Below are 27,992 nucleotides of genomic sequence, written 5' to 3'. Positions count from 1 at the left end.
TTCTCTCAGTCAACAATTAACTTATTTGTTTTCTTCTTGTTATTTTGACTGATGTGTTCTTGAGTCAACCACAGTGCTCACACTCCTAGGAGGCAAACCAACGTACCCACTGCAACTCTGCGCACGGGTGTCTTCTCTCCCGCAGTTCAGGCTCGGCTTGGAGCTCTTCAGTGAAGGGGCTGTAGATACCAGGGCTTGTCCATGGGAGCCCAAGGCCTGGACGCTGTCAGGTCTGATGGCTGTCACCCTTCTACCCCTGGCCTCCATCTAGGGTCGGTCAGTCACCAAGAGCTCATACCTTGCCCTCCTGTGCACAAGACCCTTCCGAGATAGCATCATGAACAGTGTGGGCTCTGGAACCAGATAGATGAAGCTTTGGGTCCAAACACACCGTGTGGCAGGAGAGTCACCACCTCCCTGAGCAAACCATGACTTCCGTTCCAAGTTGATAAGGAATCACTGAGATGATGTGTTAGGATTTGCCCTGTCCTGGCCACTGGCTCTGGCTCTCCACAGTAGAGCTGGTATAGGTAGATACCAGCCACCAGGTGGTCACCATTAAGGCTAAGCACAAGCCCTTAGTACCTGGTGCTCAACACTTGGGATGTGAGGTGGGGAGCCAATCAGAGGCCAGGCTTTGGGGGATGGAGGAGGTGAGAGCCTCACACCTGGGCTCTACCTGATAAGGCCTGGGTGGAGGGCTCTGACACAGGAGAACCCTCCTGCTGACGCAGCATGGAAAGGAGCTGCTCGGCTTCACTCCTGGGACTTTGGCCCAAGGACAAGGAGACCCATAAGGCCAGGCCCAGTTCTCAGCCTCAAGTCTGCTGTAATGTTGCTGCTCAGACTGACCCTTAGCCTGGTCCTCCTTGGCTCCTCCTGGGGTGAGTGGGTCTGGCCCAGCCCTGACTGAACAGCCTTAGGGCAACCCAATACCAGCCCAGGCTTCCTGCTCAGGGACTCAGAGAAGGGGCTGGGGTGGCTAGAAGGCAAGCAGGTAGACAGAGTGGGCAAAGGAAAAATGATGTGGCAGGGCTGGGAGAAAGCAAGAGGTGGTGGGCAGGGGCCAGTCTCCCAAGTGGGACCAGAGCTTGGGCCGGGTCCAGGAGCAGGGGAGGGTTTAGGAAGCTTTAAAGCAAAAGGTGGATGTGTAGTTTAAGAAGAGCCATCTGGCTGTATGTGGGGTCCAGACTGCTGAGGTCTGGAGTCAATGGAGAGGTTAGGAAGGAAGGGGACTACATACACCTGGGTCAGGGAGAATGGCCTGGGATGGGGGGTGGAGTAGAGCTGGTGTGAGTAGGATGGAGGCAGATGTGGGAGAATGGACAGGACTTTGGGGCTGGTTGGATAGGGCAACTGAGATTGCTGTAGAGGCCCAGAGGTGCTCACGAGAGAAGGAGCAGTGCGCTAAGAGCCCTCTTGATCTGGACCCCTTTGGAGACACAGCCTGGGGGCACCCAGGAGGAGAGAAATGGGCTGGGATGCAGGAAGCAGGTCCTTTCCAGTCAAATGGCCAGGCTGCGGCGTTCCTGCCATTAAACCAGCACTGCACTTCAGCCAGAGGACGGTCAATGGGAAGAATGCAGTGCCGGGCTCCTGGCCCTGGGAGGTGTCCCGGCAGGTGCAGGACCCTGGTGGTAGGGCAGGATCTCAGGTGTTTCATGCCTGGGTGTAGCCTGGGCCCACCCCCACTGCTAACCCCTGACCCCAGGACAGCAAAGGCTTCTGCTTCTGCAGTGGGTCCCTCATTGGCCAGTCCTGGGTGGTCACGGCTGCCCACTGCAATGCCGTGGGTGTGTTTCCCCTCTCCCTGCCCCGCCCCTGCCCCACCTCCCCACCGCCTTGCTCTGGAGGCCCCTCTCTTGTCACTCTGCCCTCCCTCTGGCTGCCCAACCCCACTCTCACTGCAGCCCTGGCTGCCACTTTGTCATCCTGGGTGAGTACGACCGAGCATCCGGGGCTCCGCCTTTGCAAGTCTGTCCATCTCGTGGTGAGTGCCTGGGCTGCAGATGGGAAAGGAAGGGTAGGCAGTGTAGGTGTGTAGGCTGTGGGGGTGAGGAACTTATAGGATGCCTGGCCTAACCCCTGGCACCCATCACCCTGGAGACCTGTGCCCACGCCCATCCTACATGGCCCCTTCCTGGAATCCCACCACCATGAACAATGATCTCACATTACTGACACTCGCCTCCCCAGCCCAGTACACAATGTGCATCTCACCAGTTTGCCTGGCTTCCTCAAATGAGGCACTGCCTGAAGGCCTCACATGGCCGGCTGGGTGCCTCAGTGGTGTAGGTAGGAACTTGGGTCAAAAATCTGGGTGGAAGGCAAGGGTAGGGGTAAGCCATCTGGGGTCTAACCACCCCCACCCGGCCCACAGGCAGTGTGACTCGGGCACACCTGCGGTGGCTGGTTCTGCCCCTGGTCACCGTGAGATGGTGCCAGCAGTACTGGGGCTCATGCATCACCAGCTCCATGATCTGTGCAGGGGCCTCCTTGTGCCAGGTGAGCGCTGGGCCCCTGTCCTGTTCTCTGCACTTCCCTGTGGTACCCCCACTCCCCATGCAGACTTCTCCCCTCTCCTTCGACCAGGGTGATTCTGGAGGCCTGCTTGTCTGCCAGAAGGGGAACACATGGGTGCTCACTGACACTATCTCCTGGAGCACCAGTGACTGCAGTGTGCCCACGCCTGCCACGTGCACTCAGGTCAGCAGGTTCAGTGCCTGAGTCAATCAGGTCAGAGCCTACAACTGAGCCCACCACAGGCTCCGCTGGGGTCCAATAAATACCCCCTGTCCTGCTATCTATTCTGTCTTCCTGGTTCAGGGAAAAGGAGAGGCTTTTGGAGGTCCCACTCCCCAAGTGAACTCTGTCCTCTGGCCCAACACGTGCTGAGGAGTCAAGAACCTCCTAGACTAGCTATGTCCGGGCTGAGCTCCCCCTACCACCCTGCCACCTCCTGGGCAACCCCTTGGTCCACAGCAAGAAGGCCGTGCTATCAATGAAGGGGCAGCTTTCCCTGGGGAAGGCAGCCTGTTTATTGAGTACAGAGGATACCTTTACAGACTGAGTACACAAAATAAATAACTACACATTCTCCATCCACAGTCCATGGCATCACAAAGGCCCAAGTCTCTAAACTCCCTCTGTCCTACCCTCAGGACCAGGTGCATCCTGGACAAAATAGGAAATAAATCCCCAGAGGCACCTGGGGAAGTGGGGGGATTTCTGAGGCCATGGGACTTGGGCTTGCCACCGCCTTGTGCAAGGAGCACTGGAGACAGACGAACGGGTGTACAAGGCACAGGTGACATGGCCCAGAGTGGTCTCTTTGGGCGTGGTTCCCACTGAAGGTGGCACATGCAAAAAGTTGAGGTGTGGGTCCCACTGAAGGTGGCACATGCAAAAAGTTGAGGAACTGAGAGCCAAACCCTCCCTGCTTGGCAGGGGACCTGCAGTCCAGCTAAAGCTAAAGTTGGGCCCTGGCTCCTCCCCACCTGCAGAGAGCAGCTGTGGAGGGAGGGGGCTTGGACTCCGGGCCCCCTGGTCTGTGGTGGAGGGGAGGCACAAGACTGATGGGGGATGGTCTTGCTCAGACCTCTGGGAAAGCAGCCATCCAATTTCACCCACCTCTCATGGGGCTCCCTCCGGACGGAGATACAGTGGGGCCCAGAATGGAAGGGTAATGCTGTGAAAAGAAGCGGGGACAGGGTGGACCAAGCAAGGCCACCATGAGGAGGGCAGTGCCCCCAGGCACTCAGGGTTCAGAGGCAGGTCACACAGTACGGCTAAGTTCCAGGGGGAGCTGCAACAGAAGCTCAGCAGAAGGGGAGACAGTTGAGCAGCCCCAGGACCCTCCTTCCTTCCCACTTCCTCTTGAAGGATAAAAGGAGGGCACAGTGGGCATTCCTAGGCGGTCCACACTTGTGCCTGACACTAGATGGCGCCTTCGTGCAGCTGCAGAGGAGGGAAGAGCAGCGCCTGAAGTGAGGCAGCAACCGGCAGCACCAAGGCTGGAACCAGGGCTGATGCTGGAACCCGGATGGGGCTCTCCCTCAGAAGCCCCCGTCCTTTGCTTTGACCCAGGTGCCCCCATCCCCCAGGTAGCAGCAGTGGGGCTCCTTTTAACTCCCCACAGTTGGGAAGGAGGCACCTGGGGAATAGAAAGAACGGGCATCCAAGGGAGAGAGTGAGGTGATAGTAGGCTCTGCAAAGAAGGCACTGAGGGTGGTGGGCTGGTGGCAGGAACCCTCAAGGTCAGAGGCTGGAGCCTGGAGCAAGCCTGCTACCAACACACCCACACAGTCCAGAGGGCCAAGGACCACTCCATGGTCTTCCCACGAGAGATCCTGGCAAGTTCTGGGGCCAGGAGGGGTCCCTGGGGACACCGGGAAGGAAGACAGATTTGGACTGGGAGGTGGAAGACTGTTTAGACTTATCCAGGGGCTGAAAGTCCAGCCAAGGCACAAGTTATGGGCCTACCTGGGCCTCTCACTAGAGCATAATCATGAGGGTCAGGATGCCATGAAACATGGGGGCGGGGGGTCAGGGAGAAGGCTTGGTAGGGGAAAAGGGAGTTCCAGAAGTTACTGTCCCAAAGAGTCCTGAGACCACAGGACACCCTCTACCTGGCAATGCATGCCCCTTTGGTCTGGGGGAGAGCCAAGAAAGAGGTGAGACTGAAGGCCAGGTCCCGCCCTTCCCCCAATATATACCAGAGCACTTGTCCACCAAGAGGAGCATCTGTGCCAAATCAGATTCAGGGTTCATAGGGCCCAGGACTCCCTCCGCTCTGTCGCACCAGGTTCAGGCCCAGGGTGAAGATGGGGGCTGCTGAAGGCACAGAGAAGGGGCTGGGGCCATTCACCTACCCTGGACCATGCAGGTCTATCTCTAGAGAGGGCGCTGGGCCCAGCAGTGCGTGGCCAGGCTGGCCCACCGTGTCTGCATCCCGCTGGCGGCTCAGCCGTCGTATTGCTGCTGGTAGCGCAGGTTGAGCTCCCGCAGCTCTCGCTCCCGCACTCGGCGGGACTTGTTGGAGCGTGTCGAGCGGCTGGACCGCGTGGACTGGGCAGATTTAGTGCTCTGGCAGCGTGAGGAGGCGCGTTTGAGGAGGTTCTGGGAGATGGAGCGGTGCAGATTCTTCATAGACGAAGAGGCTGCCATGCTCACCACCCACGGATGCCTCAGGGCCTGCAGTGCAGTCATACGGGCGCCAGGGTCCACCGTCAGCAGGCGGTCAATGAAGTCCTTGGCCAGGTTGGACACACTGGGCCAGGGCTAGAGGCCAAGGACAAGCATTAGAGCGAGCACACTAAACACTGCCCTCCCCAGGACGAAGATGTCACCCACACAGCACTCAAGACCTGTCCAGCAGCCCTGGGCCCGCCCCCCAGAGAGAGGCACCGCCCCGCTCCTCCCGTATAGGTCATTCTGAGCCTCCCCTTCCCACCCAGTGCTGAGCAGAGGCTACTCTCCAGGTGACATGGAGTGTGACAGGAGAAGGACCCACCCCTCCCCAAGAAACAAACTTCTAAGGTGCCCTGGACTCAAAGCCTGGTTCAAGGAGGTGGCCCCAGTCAAGACCACCCATCCTACCCTAGGACACTACAACTCAGGGGGATCTAATGAGAATGACCAAATCTTCCACCACATCTTAAGCTGCACTTTAGCTCCCATCCCGGGACACCCCATTCCAGGCCACTTCCTAGTCCTTACAGAGAGGGCCTGTCCTCTCTCCAACTGAAAGAGTGGCCAAAATGACCACTGCATTCTCTGCATCAGCCTCAGCCTCTCAGCCAAGGAGAGAAGAGGAAAACATTCAAGGCAACTAGATTTCTTCACTTGCTGGGCGGGCAGAGGGATGGTGGGAGCCCAGCAGGGACCAGGACCCTTCTCAGGCGCACTTCTCATGTCTGCATGACTTCCCTAAGTCACACTGCACTCCTGGCAGTGTCCTGTGCCAGCCTCATCTTAGTGTATTCTTTGCTCAGCACAAAGCCTGCTCAGCTACATGCACCCACAGCTGCCTCATCATAGCCACACACCAAGCAGTCATCTGTCTCCAGGTCTCAGCCTGCACAACCCTTCACCTGGCTAAATCCCCAGTTCTCAGGTTAAAAGACATTTGCTCATACTCCCTCTTAGCCCCCAGTGCTAAACAATTATTCCAACAACTTCAAGTTTACTGTGCTCATTAGACCATGCTCAGCTAATCACCAGTGCCTACTGCTGGGTATAGAAGAGGCACACAGCAGATAGAGGCTCAGTGAGTAAACAACCCATGCATGGCACCTGATAGGTACTCTCTCCTGCAGCTGCTTCTAGGACATGGGGCTCAGAGGCCCAGGCCCTCAAGTTACTCTGCTGAAGGAGGGCGCGAGCAGCATGGCTCTGAGTCCCTGCCTCTCTCGGGAGTACTCTGGCACGGGGTCTGACACTCTCCAAACGGTGGGTGTCTCGGACTTTTGCTGAGCCTGTTCCGGATGGCTTGGTTGGGAGGTCAGGGAGACCATCACCCTCCTTTCTGCCAGGTGAGAGGGTGGTCTGCCTGGTCTACCCCCATGGTGCCCTTCACCTTAAGGAACCCCTGAACACACACACCAAGGGACTCAGGAAAGTCTGAGAGGCCACACTTGGGGCGGCTGCATGTCCACCCAGCAGACGCTCTTACACACCATCACCACCCTGCTTCTGGCTTCTTTGAGCTCCCAACTCTTCCCCAAGCCCTTCCGCACCAATGCTGATGTACTGGTGGGGGGAAGGGGGGCAGTGGGTGGAAGGGGTAGGAGACAAAGAAAAGACCCATCTGGAGTCCTGAAGATGGGATGGGACGACTTGGGAGTTGTTATCATTACTTGCCCTTTGGAAGGCAAATCTCAAATCAACTTCTACTGAGCCAAACTGGAAGACAGTGACCGAAAGCCCAGGTTTCTAAACAGCTACCTACCAGGGTCCTCCTCATCAATGGGTCAGCTCCCAGTGATTCCTGGGGAGCTACTGGCCTTCAGGAGGTGGGCAGTTAGGGACCCTAAGTCCTGTGCTGAGAGCAGTGAGGGAGAGCAGGGAGCAACAGCCCTCCCACACCGGCAGCCTGGTCCAGTTTCCCTGCAGGCGGGCCTGTGTAGCTTGGGGCTCCGATACTGAGGCCGACATGCAGGGGGACTGGACTGGACAGCTGCCACGCAGCTGCAGGCTCACAGTGCCAGAAAGCCCGGGGCTTGCTGCTGCCACCTGAACACAAGCAACCACTGTGAGGGGCCAGCCAAACTAGACCCCAGACCATCTGCAGCCCTGTCACTCATTTGAGAGCGAGAAAAATGAAGGCATAATGTGGCCACGGATGGACAGAGCAAACCCGGAGCTGGAACGGCTGGGCTTGTGCTGCCCTTTTATGGTCTCCAAGAAAAGGAAAAATCACTGGGGAGCGTGCTGCCACTCAGCCTGGCCTGCTGGTGGGACAGCTCCAAGACAGGGCAGCAGCACAGGCTAGCCAAACAGGGCTGGGGCGTGGACTCTGCCCCTGGCCCTTGTCCAGTCTATCCAGAAGAGACTCCTCTAGCCAGAAGACCCATCCTCCTCAAATGACAGAACAAACAAGTCAGGAGCCTGAACACGGATGGATGGGAGGCACCCCCCACTTCATATCCATACCCCGGCACACCAAGGTCCCCTGCAGCTCCGGACCAGTCCAGGGTGGTCTCAGAGGCGCCTCTCCCCAGACCCATACTGGGGGCTTAAGCATCTTTGTCTCCAAAGTGACACAGCTCACACCAGGCATCACCTCCTGCTGCTTGTTGCCGTTAGAACCAAAGTGAGCCCAATTGATTGGCCCTTCCTCCTCCCCCCAGGCGCTCGCCTCTCCAATTACTGTGTATGGATAGCACTGTGAGGAATGCCAATGAGCTCATTAGTCTGAGGGCCAGCACACCCTTGCTGGCAGCACCTCCCCCCCCCCCCGCCCCTGTCCCCAATCTAAAGAGCTGTGAGCAGCTGAGCAGGTGGGTTCCTTAAGGCAATGTGACTCGAGCCATCCCGTCCTGAGAGCCATATTGTGCAGTGGGCACCCAGCCTAACCCTCACACACTGAGGGACGTTGCAGTGGGAAGCCAAACAGGCCCAATACAGAAAGGTGGTCCCCAAGCCAGCCCTCTGACAGCGGGGCAGGGGCTTATGCTGACCTCCAGAAGAGTGACCCCTTGAAGTCCCGCTGAGGTCTCCAACAGGGCTCACAAAGGAAAAGCAAGGCTTTCCACACCCACACCTGGCCATGCTTCTAGCCAAGTCAAACTCAGCACCTCCTAAGAAAGTGATCAACACCTGCAGACCAACCCACTTGCCTCCCCAACATGCTCAGGCCTCTGCAGCCACAGCAGCATATTTGGCAGCATCTGACTGACGGGCCAGGTAGCATTCTGTTCCTCATATGCAGCCAAGTGAGGAAAAAGAAAAGGAACATGAGATGGGACTTCTTGGCAGTCCAGCAGAAAGGGGCACGGGTCTGATCCCTGGTCTGGGAACTAAGATCCTGTATAGCCACATGGTGCAGTCAAAACGAGAAACAGAAAAAACGCAAACTGTCATGCCCTCCAGTTTCCACAGCTCTAACTGCCGGCTGTGGGTAAAGGATGGAACTCTTGCCTCAGTATACTTGGGGCCAGATCAAGGACACATACGGGCCTCAGGTGGGTGGCAGAAGGGACAGGCCCCAGGTACCACTGGCCAGTCTCCCAGAGGCTTCCACCGGTTTCTGGGCTGGCAGAGGCACGGAAGGGAACATCACAGTGTCAGCCTGCCTTGGCCCCAGTCACTCCAGTCTCCCTCTGCTGTGGGACCAGAGGACAGCTGCAGTCCTCCGGGTGACAGCCCCCACACTTCTGTCCAGACTCTCATGAGCTGTGTGGGAGAGGGGCCCGGCCCCGAGGACGACAAGGAGAGGTTGTAGGAAGAAGGGCATCACCTCCACCCTGTTTCTTTTTTTTTTTTCTTCCCATCCCGATCCCCCCTCCCACCTCCCTCTCCACCCGATTCCTCTGGGTCTTCCCAGTGCACCAGGCCGGAGCACTTGTCTCATGTATCCCACACTGTGATCCAAAAGCCTTTGATTCCCACCCTGTTTCTGAGCAGCCAACCAGCCACCCTTCTCCTTACACTCCAACCCCCAGAGTCCCTGCAATTCAGATACCTACTCCCGATACTGTAACAGCACAGAAACCAACAGGGTGGAGAGAGGGCCTCACGCATGAGCACTCCCTTACCAACTTCGCCCCTCTTCACGGCCCTGCTTCTGCAGAACCGCTCCCTCCTGGTGACACTCAAGAGCAGAATCTGACGCTCCCTTTGGAGGGGGCACCAGACCAGAGAGGGCTTCCGCTCTGGCTCGGAGGGTACACTTCCTCCGCCCTAGCCTCACTCACTTGCTCCAGCTCTACCATCACAAGGGCCTGGCAAGGATGTTACCTGAACTACAACCAAGTAGCTAAGTCCAAGGGCTAAAGCACGAGAATAAGGATGAACCAGTTCTCTTGGCCGCAGAGGAAAGAGGAAGATGCTTCCTTTCAGCAGCAGGCCCAGCTCACGGGGCTCACCCAAGATTCCCTCTGGAAAGTGGGTCTGACCGCTCTCAAGCAAGGGGAGAAAGGGGTCCAGTGTCTCTTTGGGATGGCATCTGGGTGACAGACTGAAGTGATGGGCTGGAATGCCCACGACCTGCATCCTAGGTCCACCTACAGCCTCCTCACTTTTAAAATGGAGGAACTGAATGAGTTCTAAGTGTTTTGAAGCCTGGGTTCTAAGAAGATGGCTCCCCATCTTTTTCCCCACTTGGCTGCATGTGAGGAACAGAAGCAGAGCCTCTGACACTTAAGCTGTGCTGGTGTCCTGACCTCCACGCGCTCTTTTCCAGCCCATGACGACTCTGGGGAAGGTTCCCTGGCAGAGGAGGAAGGCCCAGAAAGAGCTGCTGGGGGAAGAAGGGAGGAGAGAAGCCTGGGTTTTGCTGCCATGACTCAATTCTTCCCTCAGCTTTGTCTCAAGACGTGTTTTCAGATCCAGCACTACCAGCCTCAGAGGCCCCTTCCTGGAGTGACGTGAGCCTGAATGAGAGCAAAGGGCACAGGGGAAATCCTGGGAAGTGGAGCTTCAGGCTTTCTCAGGAGAGCAGAACTATTAGTGGGACAAGAACAGCACACTCTGATGTGGACCATGAGGAAAGGCGTTGTGAAAAAATCGGCATAATTAGACACTGTGTGGTGATAGAGCCCGCACCTCCTCCTCTGGGCAAGACACTCACATCCTGGTGTCTGAACGTCCAGGCCAGAGAGAACCCACCACGCTGGGGTGGGATGTGGGTAGGGGGACCTGAGCAGCAGAGAAAGATGTTGAGGGAAGGAGTCTGACAGGAGAAAAAGAAGGAAGATAAAAGAGAGTTTTAAAAGAGGCAGAGAATCTCAAAGATAAAAATAAAATGAGAAAAGGCGTGACAACTTAAAGGTTACTAAAGCTGTGTTCTAAACTCAAGATGAGTAACGAGATGAAATCCTGCACCCCCACGTGTCCCTGCCCAGAGTCCACAGTGTGAGGACACGGACAGGGGGGCGATAGGGCGCAAGACAAGAGTGAGGAAGGGTGCTGCATGCTGGCCTTGGAATCGAGGATGTTGACAACCTGTGTCAGTGACCAAGTGATGTCTGCTTTTACCATTGTCCTGGAACAGCCCCTAAAAGGTTCTGGATTTTAGAGCCAGCTGCATAATGGTCTCCTCTATCTCCACACATGAGTTCTGCTAAAGTGAAGTGATTTCCAAGGCCCACCCTGGCATTTGTTTTTTGTAAAACTTCCTACCATTCTAACAATTTCTGAGGGAGTTTGAATCCTGGTGGCTGTTAGCATGTCATCCATACTGTGGCCTCTGTCCCCAGAGGTCTGTGTCTCTGGAACCCTGGGTACAAATGCTTCGGCTGAGGGCAGGTACTTGGTCTACGTGTGCAGGCAGGAGAAGTGAAGAGATGAGGTGACTCAGGGTCCCACTGGAGCGAAGCTCAGGTCTGGGCATCATCCTCACACTGGGAGGCAGAAACCTCTGAGGAAGGAGAGCTTGGAGAGGTATGGCCGTGCGGGGTGGTTGGATCAGGTCATCATTAACCACCTCGGTGGGGGTGGCTGGGGGATGAGTGTGGGAGGTCACAGCAGATTTAAAGAGGTCAGAATGTGGGCGCAACCACCCCAGCAGCTCCCAGAGAAACTCAAGGGCCTAGAAACAACAGGGCCTGTGAAACAGCAGAGCTCTGCAGGCGGAGACAGACAATGGGAAGAGCAGAGAGGGAGGGGACAGATGCGGCACCAGAAGCCACTCCAAACACAACCCACGATACACCCCTTTGTTGAAGAGACCTTGGCAGGGGGTGGGAAACAGCAGTGATGAAAGGACCTTGGGGTAACAAGGTGCCGTAGGTGGGCAGAGTAAAGTATTTTGGCTAAACTGGCTCAGTGCAACAATGTGGGGAGACAGGCATTTGCTTCTGCCAGCACAGGAGGTGAGTGTGTAACCAAGGCAACAGCAGCGAGAAGACGGCGGGGCTCCACGGAGCCGGTGGTGGCCCAGGGACACACATGAGCCCCTATCCACATGGACAGCGGCAACATGAGGCAATTAAAAGCATCTAGTAGAATCCAAGCACAAGCCTGGAAATCCGCCACCTGCCTCCCTGCATCCTGCTCTCCTGCCTGGAACGTCCAATCTCCAGCCCTCGCATGGCCCCTGGCCGCCCTCTCCACAGCTCCCGGGCAAGGCCCTACCCCGCTCCCTCGGAAGCTCCCTGTTGGAGCATGTGAAGCAGGCTGCACGAGCAGCCCCACAGGCTCTGGCCCCCTCCGCCTGGAGAGCACCAGGACACACCACACGCTCCACACCTCATTTTATCTTCGGCATCCCAGGGGAGAACGGCACGTGTCTCAGTTACTGTGAGGTGCGGTGGCAAGCTGGGATGGGCTCGTAAACGTCCACTCTGCTCTGGGCACTCACCCTACTGCAGGGCTCTGCAGGGTAAGACAACCACAGGGCGCAACTCGCTGGCCCTGAGCAGGTGTCCCTTGGCCCAAAGGGATGGATGGTCAGCCTGCAGCCCAGAGACACCCCCCTGGAGAGCCAGCCCCTCACCAGCACAATGCTCTGGGGAGCGGCAGCTGGGCTTCCTCTCCCACCGGGGTTCAGGCCCCTGCCTGGCAGCACTCACTCTCCTAAGCAAGGCTCTGGGAGGAGCTTTGCCCAAGCCCCCCTGTTCCTGGTGCCATCACCTGGGCCCGCCCACAGCTCACAGACTGCCCAAGCAGAGGAGGGTGACAATTAAAAGCTGCTAAATGTGGCAGACAGCAAAGCTGCTGATGGCCTCACTCTGTCATCCGTCCCACAAGAACCTCTTCATCCATCCTGCCTCTAGGAATAGAACTCTTGACAAAAGTAATGACATTAGGCCCACAATGTCACATTTCATGTCAAGTGAATCACAGCATCTCCAAGTCGGTGGGACCATAACAGCCCTCTAGTATGGTCTACAGGCGGTGATTCACCTTCTGTGTCACTCCTTTAGCAGCAGCTGCACCAGATCTCCTGGGGCCTCCTGTGAGAGGAAGCTCCTTCAAGGTGACTGTGTCTCCAACCTGCTCTCAGACTCACACAGGCCTTCCTCGTATCTGGCCAACATGTCTCCCTATCATTTCCAACACGACCCCAGGTTGGCCCTCTCCACTCCAGTACCTCCAGTCACTGGATAAAAATTCAGATTTCTCCTCTCTAAATCACCTGCCACAGCCTTCTCCTTCCCAGAACTCTGTTCTCCCAAGATCCCTGCATTTGCTTCTAGGCAGGTTTGGCCAACAACCCCCTAACTGCATCTCCAAGAGGTGCCTCACTTCTTCCTGGGGTCCAGCCCCAGAAGAGAACACTCCAGGTAGCAGGAGTGACCTTGTCTGCCTGACAGTTCCGTTTGGGTCCTTGCCCAGGGCATCACTGACAACCACTGGTGCTGCCCTCAAGAGAAGCTGGGGAAAGCACCGTGAGCAGATGTGCTGATACACATGCTGTCCTCAGAAACTTACAGGCCAGGGAGGGAAGAGATGTCCACGGATGATGGCCTGAAAGAGGGAGGAAATGAAGACTCCAGCAACATGCTGACGCACGCGTACTGGGGAAAGCAGACTATGGGTCTGGGAAGGCCAAGAACTCTGAAGCCAAGAGGGCCTACATTCAAATCCCGTCTTGGCACCCTCTGTGAGGCTCTGGACAAGCTACTTCCTCACTAGCCTCAGTTTACTAATCTGTAAAACAAGGGGATTATACCTACTGGCAAGATTATTGTAGAGATTAGACATGCTGGATGTAGCGCCCTCAGCCCTGTGCCTGGTACTCAGCAGGCTACACAATGGCAAGGGTTGGCACTATTCTATTTTTTTTTTTTTCCACTATTCTTAATGGAAGCAATCTTTGAACTGAATAACTGAGAGCTGGTCAAACTTCTTAGGTTGAAACTAGGAACAGAGGGAAAGTCCTGAGCAAAAGCCTAGTGTGAGGAGTGAAAGGAGCAAACATCTCGGACCTGGATGGAGGGGAGTATGGGACCATGGCTGGGGGCTGGAGCATCCAGAGTGTCAGCATCGTGGGGCAGGTATGAAGGAGGCCCCACTTGTGTGCCTCCTTCCACTGCTGGGCCCCAGGCAGGGCTTTCAAAGCAGGGCTAGACACACCTTCCGGGTAAGAAGGCAGCTGGAGGTCCCTTCTAGATCTGCCTTGTAAGATGATGCTCCTCCTGCAGCTCTGCGGTAGGGTTCTGCCCCACAACTCCCCTTCCCTAACTACGGCTCACGTGTACCATGTGGGGCCCACTCTCTGGAATTGCTGATCTGCCCCAAACACCCCCAGGCACCAGGATTCCTCATTCCAAATGGGGATTATTCCACCAGCCTCGTGGGTCTTCCTCTGCAAGTCTCCCATAGCACTTCCCGATGCACTTCCCTGCTATGGAACACCCAGACGCCACCCTCCCACCTAATGCTTGGAATCTCCAAAGAATCCCTGGCACCACAGAGCTCCCGGCAACACACACAGGCCCTGCCCGGCCCTGTCTACCTCTGCTCTACTGCTCCCAATCATCTCCGGTTTATTCTGGAGCAGAGTCAGCAACATCCCCTTCTCTGAGCTTCCACCTTCTCAAAGCCCGCCTGCTGAAGGATGTCCTCTATGCCGGCCCACAGAAACCACTGAGTCTGCCCGAGGGCTCAGGGCCAGAAACCACCAGAAATGAGCACAGCAGAGAGGGCCTGGCACGTGAGAAACCACCACAGGGGGCAGGGTGCCGCTCAGAAAGGCACCGAGTGCCACGGGACTTCCTGTCCGGAGAGACGCACACCTCTGAACTTGCTGAGCTCAAAGTGGGCAGGCCTTTACCTGCACAGGAAGCTGGATGGAAACCCCCCTGTAAGAATGTCTTTCTTTCTGACTCAGAAACACATTCTTATTCAGCATGCCTTCATAAGGGTGAATGACCATCACACAGTAGAAGATAGGTGGCTAGTGAGGATGGAGGCAGAGCCCAGTGCTAAGAAGGGGGACCAGTCCTACCACCTGACCGGAGCCCCATGGCCCATGTTCCAGACTGCCAGGCCTCTGCTGGAATGTGCCTGCCAACAAGGGTCCATTCTGTGCTCACTCCCTATTCCTCGTCCTTTCTCCCAGGCACTCTCAGGTTTCCTGGGGATGGGGAACAGGCCTTCCTGTCTATGTCTTCCCCGGTGCACTGATGGGCAGGCATGGACATTCTTGTCCATGGGGACAAGGACAGAAAGATGCCTGGTCTCCAGCTCAAAGCCTGATCTAATGATAAGGCCTGCTTCCCTAGCGAACATCCCGGAAAAACTCCTCCCAGCCCAGAGCTCTCTGCACTGGTGGTGGAACCTGCCCCTGGGGTTAGCCAATCTCCTGGGAATAGACAGGGGCCACCAGGGCTGCCCAGGGATTTGCCTCTGGAACTGGGAACTGTTTTCAGCTACAGATGAAGGGTAGTGGGGGCTAATGACTGGGTGGTGCCCCCCTCACACTGGGAGCCCAACTCAAGCCACGTGACTGCAGTGGAGCAGGAAGCAGAGACTTGAGACCCAGTCTGTGCCCACAATCCCCACCCCATTCATTTGTCATTCTTTCACCCTCAGGCAATCAATAGCCAGTTAGCAAGACTCTGCAAGCTCCCATTAGATAAACTGCCTGATCAACAATTGCCAGAATCAGGAACTCTTGGGCAAACCTACAGACTTTTGCAAAGTCTCTTCTCTGTCGGCAACTTCTGGGAAACCTCCCTCCCTCCGTAGCTTTGCTACACCACACGGAGCTCCAAGGGCAAGCCAGGCAGGGTCCTGGCACAACACTGCCCTGTGAGGTGGACTCTGGGTCTTCTGACCTGTGATGAAACCCTGCCCAGAGGGTGACCAGGGCGGTGCCTGCTGTGACCACCCCATCACAGCTGGGGCTTCCCAGCCAGTGGGTGTTTGCTCTATTGAATTCACTTGCAACAAGAACGAAAATGTGAAAAACTTTAGGGAAGAGCTAGAAAATGTCACCGTTTCTCCTTCATCTGTAGTCAGCACAGAGTTGAAGAAGACAGCTTCCCTCTCTTCCTCACATCACCCTGAAGTATGACCTGGGGACCCCCCCCACCACCCAGGGAAGGCCAGCCCCCAGGCCCACAGGAAGGAAGTCCTTGACTGACCACGACCATGGCCTGAAGCTGCCAGGGAAGATGATGGCATAGGATCTCAAGCGCTAGGGCACTTTGCCTTCATGAGGCTTCAGGGCGACTCCTGTAGGAAATGCTGCTCTGGGCCAACTGGTTGAGGCTAGGGAGGAACATTCATGGAAGGAAAGCTGGGCTGCAGAAAGGGGCTGGTCCTCTGCAGCCTCTGCTCCTCTGCTCTCTCTGGACTGTCCAGGAGGCAAGAACAGCAGTGCAGGCCTGGGAGGAACACCGTGGGGGGCACTCTGCAGGGCCCCTCCCTGCCTTGGCAGAATCCTACCATCAGCAAAGCTTACCTCACCTCCCACATAAAGCCACCCCACGTCCTTCTCTTCACAGCCTCCCCAAGCGCACCATTCTGTCCAGCTTGCCGTGCCCCATGTTTCCTGGGGCGAGCCTTGTCTCCGACCCGGTCAGCACCCTGCCTGAGGACCGACTCGCTCTCACTCTCTCGCACTCCCTCCGGCTTCCAGCAGTGCTGAAACCTAACAGACCCTGTCAGGCACTAGGGTTATCAGTGGATCCAAAGACACAAAACAGAAGGCCGCCCGGCTGACTCAGGCCAGGAGGTAAGCATCTGCTGGGTTAAGCACGAGGTACTGCTTAAATTACACTTCAACATTTTAAGATCAGATTTTCTGGCTTCTCTTAAAAAAACTGGAATGTCTGGGTGCATGGAGTCCTCCCTGTTCTGTGGCAAAACCGGGCTGAGGTGAGAAGCAGCTGTTGTTAGAGAAGGCATGGTCACTGGCTCGCCCAAGGCCGCTGGAGCAGATGTGGGGGACACCCTGCTCTGCGGTCTCTTGGCCCACCTCTGGGCTCGCCTGCAGTGGCCGTGCTCTCAGCTGACAGCTTCCCACTGCCAGTGCCTGAATCTCTCTGCTTCCTTCGCCTGAGGACTTTCTCCACCACTAGTTGACATGCAGAACAGCCTGGAAGTGCCAGGGATTTAAAGCCTCAGCGAAGAAATGCTCAACTCATACAATGGTCAGCAGATGAAAACCCACCCTCTTTCCTGCCCCTCAGCAGGACGATTCTGAGCACGTTCTGCATGATTATTTGCAGGGCCCCCAGTGAAGCTGAGTTCCCTGGCCCACAGCAGCCGTCCACTTCTCCTTGTACCTCTAACTGTTTCTCTCTTTCTGCCTCACGATCCCCACCTGTCACTTGTGCTTACTGAAATCACATCCCAATTAAACTATCTGCTCCCAAGTCCTTGTCTCAGGGCTCACTTTTTGGAGAATCCAAACTAACATACCCTATTAGTCTCACTTCATTATTTTTACATCATCTGCCTGGCCCGGCGAACATGGTCCCAAGAGCACGTCCACCCTGATCAAGGGCTGCCTGATAGGAACCCCCACCCACCCAGGGCCCTCCCCAACATCCCTGAGATGGGAAGACTCACCTCCCCCGAGTAACTGTACTTGCCCCGGAGGATCTGCCGGTACAGCCGGGTGCGGTTGTCATCCTCGAAGGGCATGGTGCCACTGAGCAGGATGTAGGCGATGACACCCAGTGCCCACATGTCAACAGAGTTGGTGTAGGGCTTGCGGACCAAGACCTCAGGGGCAATGTACTCAGGCGTGCCACAGGTGGTCTTCATCAGGCAGTCGTCACCCTTCTTGCGGGCACTGGCCAGGCCGAAGTCGGTGATGATGATCTTGGAATCGGTGCCAGGGTGGTAGTAGAGCAGATTCTCCGGCTTGAGGTCTCGGTGTGTGATGCCCAGCGCGTGCAGGTACCGGACGCCGTCCAGGACCATCTGTAGCACCCGAGTGGCGTCACGTTCGGTGAAAGAACCCTTGGCGATGATGCGGTCAAAGAGCTCTCCGCCAGTGGCCAGCTCCATCACCATGTACACGCGCTCCTGTGTCTCAAACACCTCCACCAGCTGGATGATGTTGGCGTGGCGCACGCGGCGCAGCACGCGCAGCTCCGACTCACACACCTCCCGCCCCTCCCGGTACTTGGTCTCGATCATCTTAATGGCGTAGGGCTGCCGGGTGGCCCGGTGCTCCACTCGTACCACTCGGCTGAAGCTGCCTCGGCCGATCAGAGCTTTGATGTCGTACTTGGCCGTCACACGGGGGTCGAACTTGGCCCTGTACTTAGCCACCCTGGCCCTGCGTGGTGGTTCCGAGGGAGGCTCTGTGTGGCCAGTGGTGGGGGCACCAGGGCCGGGGTTTGCACCCTGACCGGCTGCTGGAAACCCACCTTTGAGAGGGCCAACGCTGTCCACCTCTGTGATGAAGTGCTTGTACACATCGCTCTTAGTGCCACTGAAGGGCTCCACCTTCTTGACCAGATCCAGCTGGACATCCTTGGGCGGCTCAGGAAGGACCTTGCTTGTCCCACAGCCCATCACGGACACGGGGGCATCCTCCCTAGCGAGGCTGGCAGGACCTGCTCTGCAGGCAGCGCCCCGTCTACACCTACACGGATGGAAGAAAGGACAACTCAGCATAGCAGGGACACTTTCAAAAGGACCCCAGCCATCCTCCTGACTCCCTCCCCCTCCATCTCGGGATAAACCTAGCCTGATGACATGATCCTAATATGGTTCCCTGGAAAGGAGGATGGCTTTGGCCCGAGTGCTCAGAGGCCAGATGCCATGGAGGACCTTGATGAAAGACTGGGTGTGACTTCCATGGTCTTGCTGGACCTCTCCCTGGGTCTGTTTTTCAAGCTGCTCTTCAACTTCAAAGAGGGGCAGGAACACGAACCAGGCTCAGCTGTCACTGCCTCCACCCTCCCCGCTGCTCTCCCTGGGCCCCTTATCACAGCTGAAGTCCTGTGTTTTTTAAAGGTTAAAATCATTCCTCTTATTACTCTGACTCATCTTTTCTGAAATGAGGGTGTGGCATGTTAGAGGCCTATTCACCAACACTTATCACCCACTAGGGCGAGGAAAGCTGCTTTTCCCCAAGACTTCCTCCCTCATGGATACTTTCCTGGCCCCTCAAGCCCTCTGTAGGGATTGATCCCCTCCCCACTACAATAAACCACCACCCCCTGCCCTGGGTCTCCACCCTACCTCCACTCTTCCCTGGATTGCGCCCACTACTTTGCTAATGCACCATCTTAACCCAAGTAGTTGAACACCTTGTTCCTTGTGTGGCTAAAATGCCACACAAGTCCCAGCACTGGATAAAATCAATCCCAGTGAAATAGGGACCACAAGCCTTAGCACGCTGCCACCAGGGGGCCACCAAACTAGCCTGGGCTTCATTTAAGAGGCAGAGGGGAACTTGAGCTCAGAAAGGACACTAACAACTTCATCCAGAGGAGACTGAAGCTGTGGATCGGTGCACTCTGCTTCTGTGGGAAGAGGATCCAGGAGCCTTCCCCATTTGTTTCCTAGACAAAGATGTTCCAACTATTAACAACACCATGTGGCTAGAGGGGCCCTCGGAGAAGCTGAAGTGCTAAAGTACCACTTTCCAGAGGGTGCTTCTATCCAAGTTTCCCTTCTCAAAGTTTACATGAGGGCCTCATGGGTGAAAGAAAAAAGCTGCGAATGTCCTGTTCCTGAGGACAGACAGAACTGGGGATAAAATGATCAACTCAGATCAAGCGTTTACTGAACATCTACTAGGGATACAAGAATGAATAAGGAATTCAATGCAGGTTATATTTTAACATACCCCAAAGTATGCTAATACTTGGGAAATACTTGGCAAAGCATGGTCAATAAACTCACAGTATAAATGAAGAGCAAAACATCAAAACTGGGAATTTCAACAAAACTTTTGTTTTAAGTTCTAGGCTTAAGAAACAACAGGGGACACATATAGAATGACACAGGGGTTAGGGGAAGCTTCGTGGAGGAGGTGACCCCCACGCTGGATTTGAAGTGAGAATGAGTCAGGTGAGGAAAAGTGGGCGTGTTGTTTCCGGCAGAGAGAATAACACACTCAAAGCCCAAAGGTCCAGAGCGGCGCCCCGAGCCTGGGAAGGGAGTGTGGCGGTGCGAAGACAGGACTGGGCACTGCAGCGTTAGAAGGCCAGTGGGAATGAGGTTGTGGAGAGCAGCACAAGTCACAGCGAGGAGCCAGGACCTTCCTGGGAGGTGACAGGAAGCTACCAAAGGGTTTACAAGGAGAGGTGATTCTGTGGTTCCAAAGAAATATAAAGCTGAAATGGGCGGGGGGGGTGGCGGTCAAGGTGGACTGAAAGGGCCAGCGAGGAGGGTGGAAGCCCAGACCGTGGGGCGGAACGGAGCGCGGTAAGCAGGAGAACTGACAGGGACTGGAGGCTGGACACAGGGGTCAAAGGAGGCAAGGACGGCACTCCAGTCCGTCACTCAGGATCCTGGGCAGAAGGTGAGAAGTGCAGCAGGAAGGATGGGCTTGGGAAGCAGTGGGAAAGGTTCACTTCCGGATGTTTTGAAGTGGGGTGCCTGGATGTAGAATCTAATGGTTGAAAACAGCTGGTCAGGGTCAGAGATTCTGTAACTGCCCAGGGGCAACACCAACACCCACCTGCAGCCCCTTTCAAAGCCTGCAAATGATTTCAGGAAAGGCAGCAGAGAGAGACCCAGGGAGGCTGTGCTGGGGTACCACGAGAGTCACAGAGCACCCACACGGAGACCCTGAGGGGGGATCTGAATCCAAGATGGTGATAACTGATGATGCAGCCAAGTCTCCCCAGGAACAAGCTCATCACGGAAACATACTCAAAACCTTGATTACCAATCAGCCCATCAGATACAAAGACCAGAGATTAAGTGCTCAGGTCTTAATCAGCGTGTCAATAAGACTCTCAGAATGACTTATCATTTTTCCTCACAGAAGAAGAAAAGCGTCCTCAACCATCACAAGGCTTTTCTCATTCCAATGCCCAGAAGATCCCATATAGGAGCTTAGGAAATCACATTTAAGCAAAGGCATTTATAAACAAGGTTCTTTTTCACAGAGGCCAAAGATTAGGACTTTGGGCTTTGGGGCTTCCTTGGTGGTTCAATGGTTGGGACTCCGCACTCCCACTGAAGGGGGCTCGGGTTCAATCCCTGGTAAGGGAAGTTGTAAGGTGCGGCAAAAAAACAAAACAAAAACTGTGGACTTTGGAATTTTGCAGACTCATCTCTTTCTTCAGAGAAAAATATAAGACTGCAGTAAAGGGCTATAGCTCAGGAAAAAAAAAAAGCTCTTGGGCCAGGATTCCTGACAGAACACAGGCCCAGATCCCTAAGACCACATGGTGAGGAACACCTACCACCCTGCAGAAAGAAGACAAACTGCATGGGTGACCCCAGCACAGCTCCTCAAATGTCACTTCTTCCCAGTGGGGAGGCAGAACCCTAGAGCCACAAAATAAATAACTGCCTCCAGATATTCCCACTGGCTCTTATGGTGTAAATGTGCATACCTAGTCTGGTCCTGATGAGAAAAACTAAGGTTTACAAAAGAAAAGGCCTGACTTTTCACTTTAAATTAGGCTAAGCAGGGATCTCAAGTCAGCACTAACACAGTCAAGGATTATCCCTCTCTGACCTTCCTTCTTCCTTTCTGAGACGTCATTTCTCTCACATTTGTTCCAGTTGGAAACGTTTCAAAGATAGGCTGATGCTAGTACTCCACCTTCCCAACTCCAGACTGAGAGTAGAGAAAAGAGGGTGCCGATTCTGAGAAGGGGGATTGCTGATGATCTCTAGATCATCATAGCTGCTCCACACTCCAATCACCCTGCTAAATTCTCTCTCCACAGCGGTTAGGTGAAAATGGCAAACACAAGAGAAGAGGCTGGAAAATTCCTGCTGGGAAGCAGGGCAGAGTTTTCCTGTCCTTAGCTCTCATGTATGTGTTCCCAGCAGAGTGACCAGGGTGGCGGTGAATGAAGAAAGTCTGAGGAAGTGACCTCCCAGGAAGGTCACACTATACCAGCTCTCACAAGTCACTATTCCACCTCAAGACACCAATGTCTGTAGAGTCGGCTTCCACACTTTCAACTCTGAAAGTGAAAAGTGAAAGTCGCTCAGCTGTGTCTGACTCTTTGTGACCCCAGAAGACTGGAGTGGGTAGCCTTTCCCTTCTCCAGGGGATCTTCCCAACCCAGGGACCAAACCCAGGTCTGCACTGCAGGCGGATTCTTTACCAGTTGAGCCATAAGGGAAGCTCTGAGCTGGAGTCAAAGTACTCCTCACAGAAGGTAAGGGTGAGCAGCAGGCGTGCGCACTCAGCACTACTGTCCTCACTTACAGACGTGACAGGCCAAAAAGGCAGAAATTTACTGAAGCCACTCAAGACAGTGATGGCCAACACCGAACCAAAATCTGTTTCTCCATCCAGAGCTCCTTTTGCCAAACCATAAAGACTCCAGAAGTGCCTGGGGCCCAGCCAAGCTCAGACTCACCAAGTCAAGGCCGCAATCCCTCCTCATACCACTCAGCTGGTGAATCAAAGAACCTTTACCGTGGATCTTTTCTGAGGGGCGTGTCTTCTGAAACCTCCATTCCAGGTACGATCTGGGTCATGCTGCTCACTGCTATGTTCTAGGTGATGTTTAGATCTAGATGTAACAAGTCAAGATCACCAGACTTGTCAGCCTCTTGAGGGAAGAGGGCACTTCTCAGATTCTAGAACTCTCCGGCTCCCAACAAAGTGGTGAGCTCAGGACAGCCACTCAGTGTTTGTTAACACTGAGCAAAAGGTGGTCCGGTTCTCAGATTTCTTTTGGCTGCAGGGCAACAATCCCAGAACCTCAGAAACTTTCAAGTAGCAGGAAGAGGCCAGATTGGTGGTTAGACCAGAGCCACGGTTTCTGGGCGCCTGTATAAGTGTCCTCAACAACAGAGGAAGCCAATGCTCTTGGGTCTGTTTGGGTCTTACGGATTGTTATCTGAACTCCAAAACAGTCTGTCCATAAGCTGCCAGACCCATCTGTGGGGAGCCCAGGGGCCTCGCAGCAGGGGACAAGGATGGATCCTGAAAGTTTTCCTGGCCACAGGAGTCTGTGGATGTCTCCCAGGCCGGGGCCCATAGGCGCCCAGCCATCTTCAGTAACACCTCGTAATATTGTTCTCCATGGCAAAACTTCACAACCTCTTGCCTGCAAAGATATCTATATTCCGCTCTCGTGTTTTGAAAGGGTATCAAAATGAAATAGGCAGTTATCTCTCAGGAATCCCAGAAATAAGGAACTGCTACACAGCACTTACTCAACATTCAAAAAACTAAGATCATGGCATCCAGTCCCATCACTTCCTGACAAATAGATGGGGAAACAATGGAGACCATGACAGACTTTATTTTCTTGAGCTCTAAAATAACTGCAGATGGTGACTGCAGCCATGAAATTAAAAGACGCTTGTTCCTTGGAAGAAAAGCTACGACCAACCTAGACAGCATATTAAAAAGCAGAGACGTTACTTTACCAACAAAGGTCCATTTAGTCAAAGGTATGGTTTTTCCAGTAATCATGTATGACTGTGAGAGTTAGACTATAAAGAAAGCTGAGCGCAGAAGAATTGATGCTTTTGAACCACGGTTTTGGAGAAGACTCTTGAGAGTCCCTTGGACTGCAAGGAGATCAAACCAGTCCATCTTGAAGGAAATCAGTAGTGAACATTCATTGGAAGAACTGATGCTGAAGCTGAAACTCCAATACTTTGCCCCTCGATGTGGAGAACTGACTCACTGGAAAAGACCCTGATGCTGGGAAAGACTGAAGGCAGGTGGAGAAGGTGATGACAGAGGATGAGATGGTTGGATGGCATCACTGACTCATTGGACATGAGTCTGAGCAAGCTCTGGAAGTTGGTGATGGATGGGGAGTCCTGGCATGCTGCAGTCCGTGGGGTTTCAAAGAGTCGGATACGACTGAGTGACTGAACTGAACTGAACACAGCACTTCTAACCATCACAAGGCAAGCAAGGATAGCAGGCAAGAGTCTATCACTTTAGATAAAAAAACCCCTGATCCTCATATCCTACACAAAAATAAACTCAGAATGGCTCAGAGACTTAAATATGAGACAAAACACCATAAAACTCCTAGAAGAGAACATAGGCAAAACATTTTCTGACATAAACTGTACTAATGTTTTCTTAGATCAGTTTCCCAAGGCAACAGAAATAAAAGCAAAAATTAGCAAATCAGACCTAGTCAAACTTAAAAGCTTTTGCCCAGCAAAGGAAACCATAAAGGAAATGAAAAATGAAAAGACAACATACTGTACAAATGTATAGACTGGCAATGCATAAGAAAAAAACTGGAGGAATATACACCAAATATACAAATTATTTTTTTTAAATGACTAGTGTTTGCATCTAAAGACACAGTTCATTATTCACTCCTGTAATGCTTTAACTTTTAACACTGTTTCAAAATAAGAATAGTTACGACTTCTTGGAATACAATAACTCAGGACCCCATTGCTTAGCAAATCCAGCTACGCACCACTGCTCTACATGGTAATAGTTAATGAGCAAAGACTTCTGCTTTAGGGCTGAGATGAAAAATTTTAAAGTTTGTCATGTCCTCATTTATCCTGACCCACAACTGCATCTGAGACATCCCACCAACTGCCCATCCCATCATCAGAAATACAGCCTCTGGCAATGTACCTGGGGGTCTCCTTCCAAAATCCCAAAGTTCAACCCACAATTATTTCCTGAGCTCCTGCTGAGGGCCAAGAACTCTGCCAGGGGCTGTGACCGACAAAAAGAAGGCAGTTATGACCTCTGCTCTCAAGGAACTTACAGCACAGATGGTTCCACATCAAGAGTCCCCTGATTTATTACCCTGCTAGGCCACTTCCAGGCCAGCAAACTAGAAGGGGGCCCTTTGTGATCATTTTCCTCCAGCAAATGAAAACAGCACATTTTTCTACTTTAGCATCACATGGGATGCCATGGCAACAGAGGGCTGTACCAAGAATTAGCTCAGTGATGACCAAGCCAACACAAATTGGCTTAATACTCACTGAGTAAGATTCTTGGAAGAAAACAAAGTTCAAATAAATAAATCTCTCTCCAGCTCTCAACAAGCAGAATTGTTTCCTTTCTTTCAGCGCTGTACTTCTCAAATACTTCTCTGTGCGCTCCGGGTCAATGGAACTATTCTCAGCTATCTAAGAGCTTAAGGGTCAATACTTTGACACAACTACAGCCAATTCGTATCTCACACTTAGGAAGCACTGAAGAAGATCAAAGCTGCCCACATAAAGTGCTCACACTTATTAAGTAAAATAAAAGCCTAAACCGAAGTCTCACTCGCTTAACTATGAACTTGTGAGTGACAGGGAACCCTAGTATGTATTAGTTCAGATTTCATAGACACTAGTATCTTCAAAGTAGTCCATTCCAAGTGAGGCACAGCTCCAGCTCAGTTTAAGAAACAAACAGGTTTCCTGAAAGCTGCACTTTCTCATTTATACAACTTAATAGGAACTGCAATTAGACCTGGACCACTTACTGAGTTAGCAAGCCCGCCCTCCAATGAGTCAGCAATCCAAATGTCTTCCAGGGGAACAGCCAACTGCAACTACCCTCAGTAGAGGCACAGTTTTGCTAAAGCTTTGCCAGACGACTAGAAATTATCTCAAGGAAATGTATAACATAAGGTAGCTTCCTACACAAGTCTCCATCTGAAGAGCAAACAGGCTTACTAAGATGAGATCCCCTTTTGACAAGGGATGAACTCTGGGAAGAATAGCCATTAGTAATAACAGTGGCTTTCATTTCCTGAGTTCCAAGTGTGTTAAGCGTCGTATATAAGGGCTTCCCTGGTGGCTCAGATGGTAAAGAATATGTCTGCAGTGCAGGAGACCAGGGTTCAATCCCTAGGTTGGGAAGATCCCCTGGAGAAGGGAATGGCAAACCACTCTCCAGTATTCTTGCCTGGGAAATACTGTGGACAGAGGAGTCTGGCAGGCTACAATCCATGGGGTCGCAAAGAGTAAGACATGACTGAGCAAGCATCTTATATGCACTCTCACTCCTCTCTCCAACCACATAAAGTAGGCGTGATAACTCCTATTATGGGATGAGCAAACTAGGACTCAAAGAACCTCAAGATATCATCAAAGTCAAGAACTGAACCTATTTTTTCCCAAAGCCCATACTTCTAACCACCAAATCATCCTGCATCCCCAAGATACAACGAGACTACAACAGTTGTGTGTGCCGCAAGGCACAGCTAGCCCTTCCCACTGGACAAAGATGCAACCGTTTCCTGGTGTGATGACAAAGATCTTCAAGCAAGGAGCATAGTAAAGTCATCTAAGGAGGTTTTTGCTTTTTGAGGTATTTTTTGGCTGTGCCGACTGAGTGTTAGCTGAGGCACACAGGATCTTCAATCTTTGTTGCAGCATGCAGGATCTTCAGTTACAGAATTTGAATTGTTAGCTGAAACATGCAAACCTAGTTGTGGCATGTGGGATCTAGTTCCCTGACCAGGGATCAAACCTGGGCCCCCTGTATTGTGAGCAAAGTCTTAGTTAGCCACTGGACCACCAGGGAAGTCCCACATGGAGAGTTTTTGTGTTTTGTTTTGTTTTGTTTTTAAATAAAGATTCCTAAAAAAAAAAAAAAAAAGATTCCTACCAGATTCCAGACACCCTGAATAAAAAGAGAATGAAACTCTTGAATTTGTATTTTGAAAAACCACCCCAGGAGACTTCAGACCATCAAGGCTGCCAAGGCTACACCATCTACTACATGCATAAATGTGCATGTGCAAACAGGACATACACATTGCTCTGCTCATCACAGGTTGTGGCCCCTGACATGTGCTCAGGGGCATAGCTGAATTTGTATGCATTCTTAAATCAGCAACCTATCACAGCCAAATTAGCTCCTATGCCAGCAGAGCCAGACACTGAGATGCAGACAGAAGACACAGGCCCCAGGCCAACTATCAGATGACACAACACAATAAACTCCAAAAGTAGTCACATGAAGTACAGAGGAGTCAACAGTTACATATGAAGGGAGGCATTTCCAGGGAAATTAAATCTAAGGTGGATTTTAAGGGACAGATGTAAAATCTCCATACTGCTGGGGGGAAAGAAGAGAACTGCAAAGTGAGAAAATTGCATTTCTAAAGCAAAATGGTATTAAAACACGAAGTTAAGGGCAGATTCACATACTTTCAACACCAAACTGTAAACAGGAGACAGAAGGGCCCAGGTGTTGACTCGGGGTTATGCCTCTACCAGATTATGAAAAGACCTGAACGTCTTGCTTTGAGGCTTGGCCTTTATCCTGTAGGTACCAAGAGGCCAGTTTTAGGCAATGAAAGGACTTATTCAGATTTTCAAGTGGGAATTAGCACTTCACAGCTTCAAGGAGAGGGAGTGAACATGGGGAGCAGGATTTCCCCTTATAAAAGTAGAGGGATAACTGGTTTGCAAAGCAAACCCGGCTCGACTTGGGTGTGCTCTTCCCCAGCCTGAATAAGGAAGCGACCAGCTGTCTCCCAGCCCTGGCGTTCAGTCGCAAAGGAGGAGGTGTGGAGTAGGTGCCAGACACGAGAAGGCAGCGAGGACAACCAGGTTAGTTCACCCTGACCAACGCCGACCGGTTGGCCAGCAGGCAGGTCAGCTGACCACGTCCACCTGGCCCTGAGACGCGCTACCCAGCACAGCAGCATGTTCAAAGCCAGTTAAGTGGTGGACACTGGGGACCCCAAGCAGCCACAGCCTGGCCTGCTCCGCAGTCCCGTAGGCCCCGGCGCAGCCTGCATGGGCCGAGGACTTCGGGCATGGGCCGAGGGCTCCAGGCTGGGCAGGAATGGGCCCAGTGCTCCAGAAAGCGACCGGAGCTGCAGCTCGTCAGCCCCTCCCGCCCAAGGGGCCGTCGCCCTGAGCTGGGCCGCCTCACCTCGCGCGGGCGGCGGGCTCTTCGGCGTCTGAGCGACTGTGCTGACCCTCTCCGGGCCGCGGGCATAGCCACGGCCACCACCGCTGCCGCCATCCTCAGGCGTCAGCGTCGTGGCGTCATCACAGCGCGCGCTTGACGCCAAAACAAATCCCAGCCTCCCACGGGGCGGGGCGGAGGCGGGCTCGGGAGAGCCGGCTACGCGGTTGGTTGCGCTCCGAGCCTGTCCTGCCAATCAACGTCTTAAGTACAGGGTCGTTCTCTTTTCCCGGAGGGAGTGTCTCTGTATCTCCAGGTGTCTCGACCCTAGGTTTGGGCAGGCACCGTGGGTAGTAGGGGGAAAGTTCCAAGATCCTGGTTGACGTGGAGGGCGCTTTATAGTGCGAGGTTG

At 53.6% G+C, this 27,992-nt stretch overlaps 2 protein-coding genes across 2 annotated transcripts; one reads left to right on the top strand and one right to left on the bottom strand.

The window, feature by feature from the left end:
• The first annotated feature begins 832 nt into the window (after window positions 1-832).
• On the top strand, window positions 833-3,990 carry CTRL (chymotrypsin like). Its single transcript, XM_043900573.1, is given in 8 exon segments — window positions 833-884; window positions 1,518-1,621; window positions 1,712-1,797; window positions 1,911-1,978; window positions 2,107-2,295; window positions 2,381-2,505; window positions 2,593-2,727; window positions 3,883-3,990. Coding segments are annotated over 8 exon segments (867 nt in total).
• On the bottom strand, window positions 2,997-27,724 carry PSKH1 (protein serine kinase H1). Its single transcript, XM_043898856.1, has 3 exons — window positions 27,605-27,724; window positions 17,188-18,214; window positions 2,997-5,280 (listed from the first exon to the last, which is right to left on the bottom strand). Exons 2-3 carry the CDS (start codon window positions 18,142-18,144, stop codon window positions 4,963-4,965), a joined length of 1,275 nt encoding a protein of 424 aa, XP_043754791.1. The 5' UTR covers window positions 18,145-18,214; window positions 27,605-27,724; the 3' UTR covers window positions 2,997-4,962.
• Between the last annotated feature and the right edge of the window lie 268 nt (window positions 27,725-27,992).

This window comes from Cervus elaphus, chromosome 4 (genome assembly GCF_910594005.1).
Source record: "Cervus elaphus chromosome 4, mCerEla1.1, whole genome shotgun sequence".
NCBI lineage: Eukaryota > Metazoa > Chordata > Mammalia > Artiodactyla > Cervidae > Cervus > Cervus elaphus.
The sequence above is the reverse complement of the archived record's forward strand: the minus strand, read 5'-3'. Positions and strand labels throughout refer to the sequence as shown.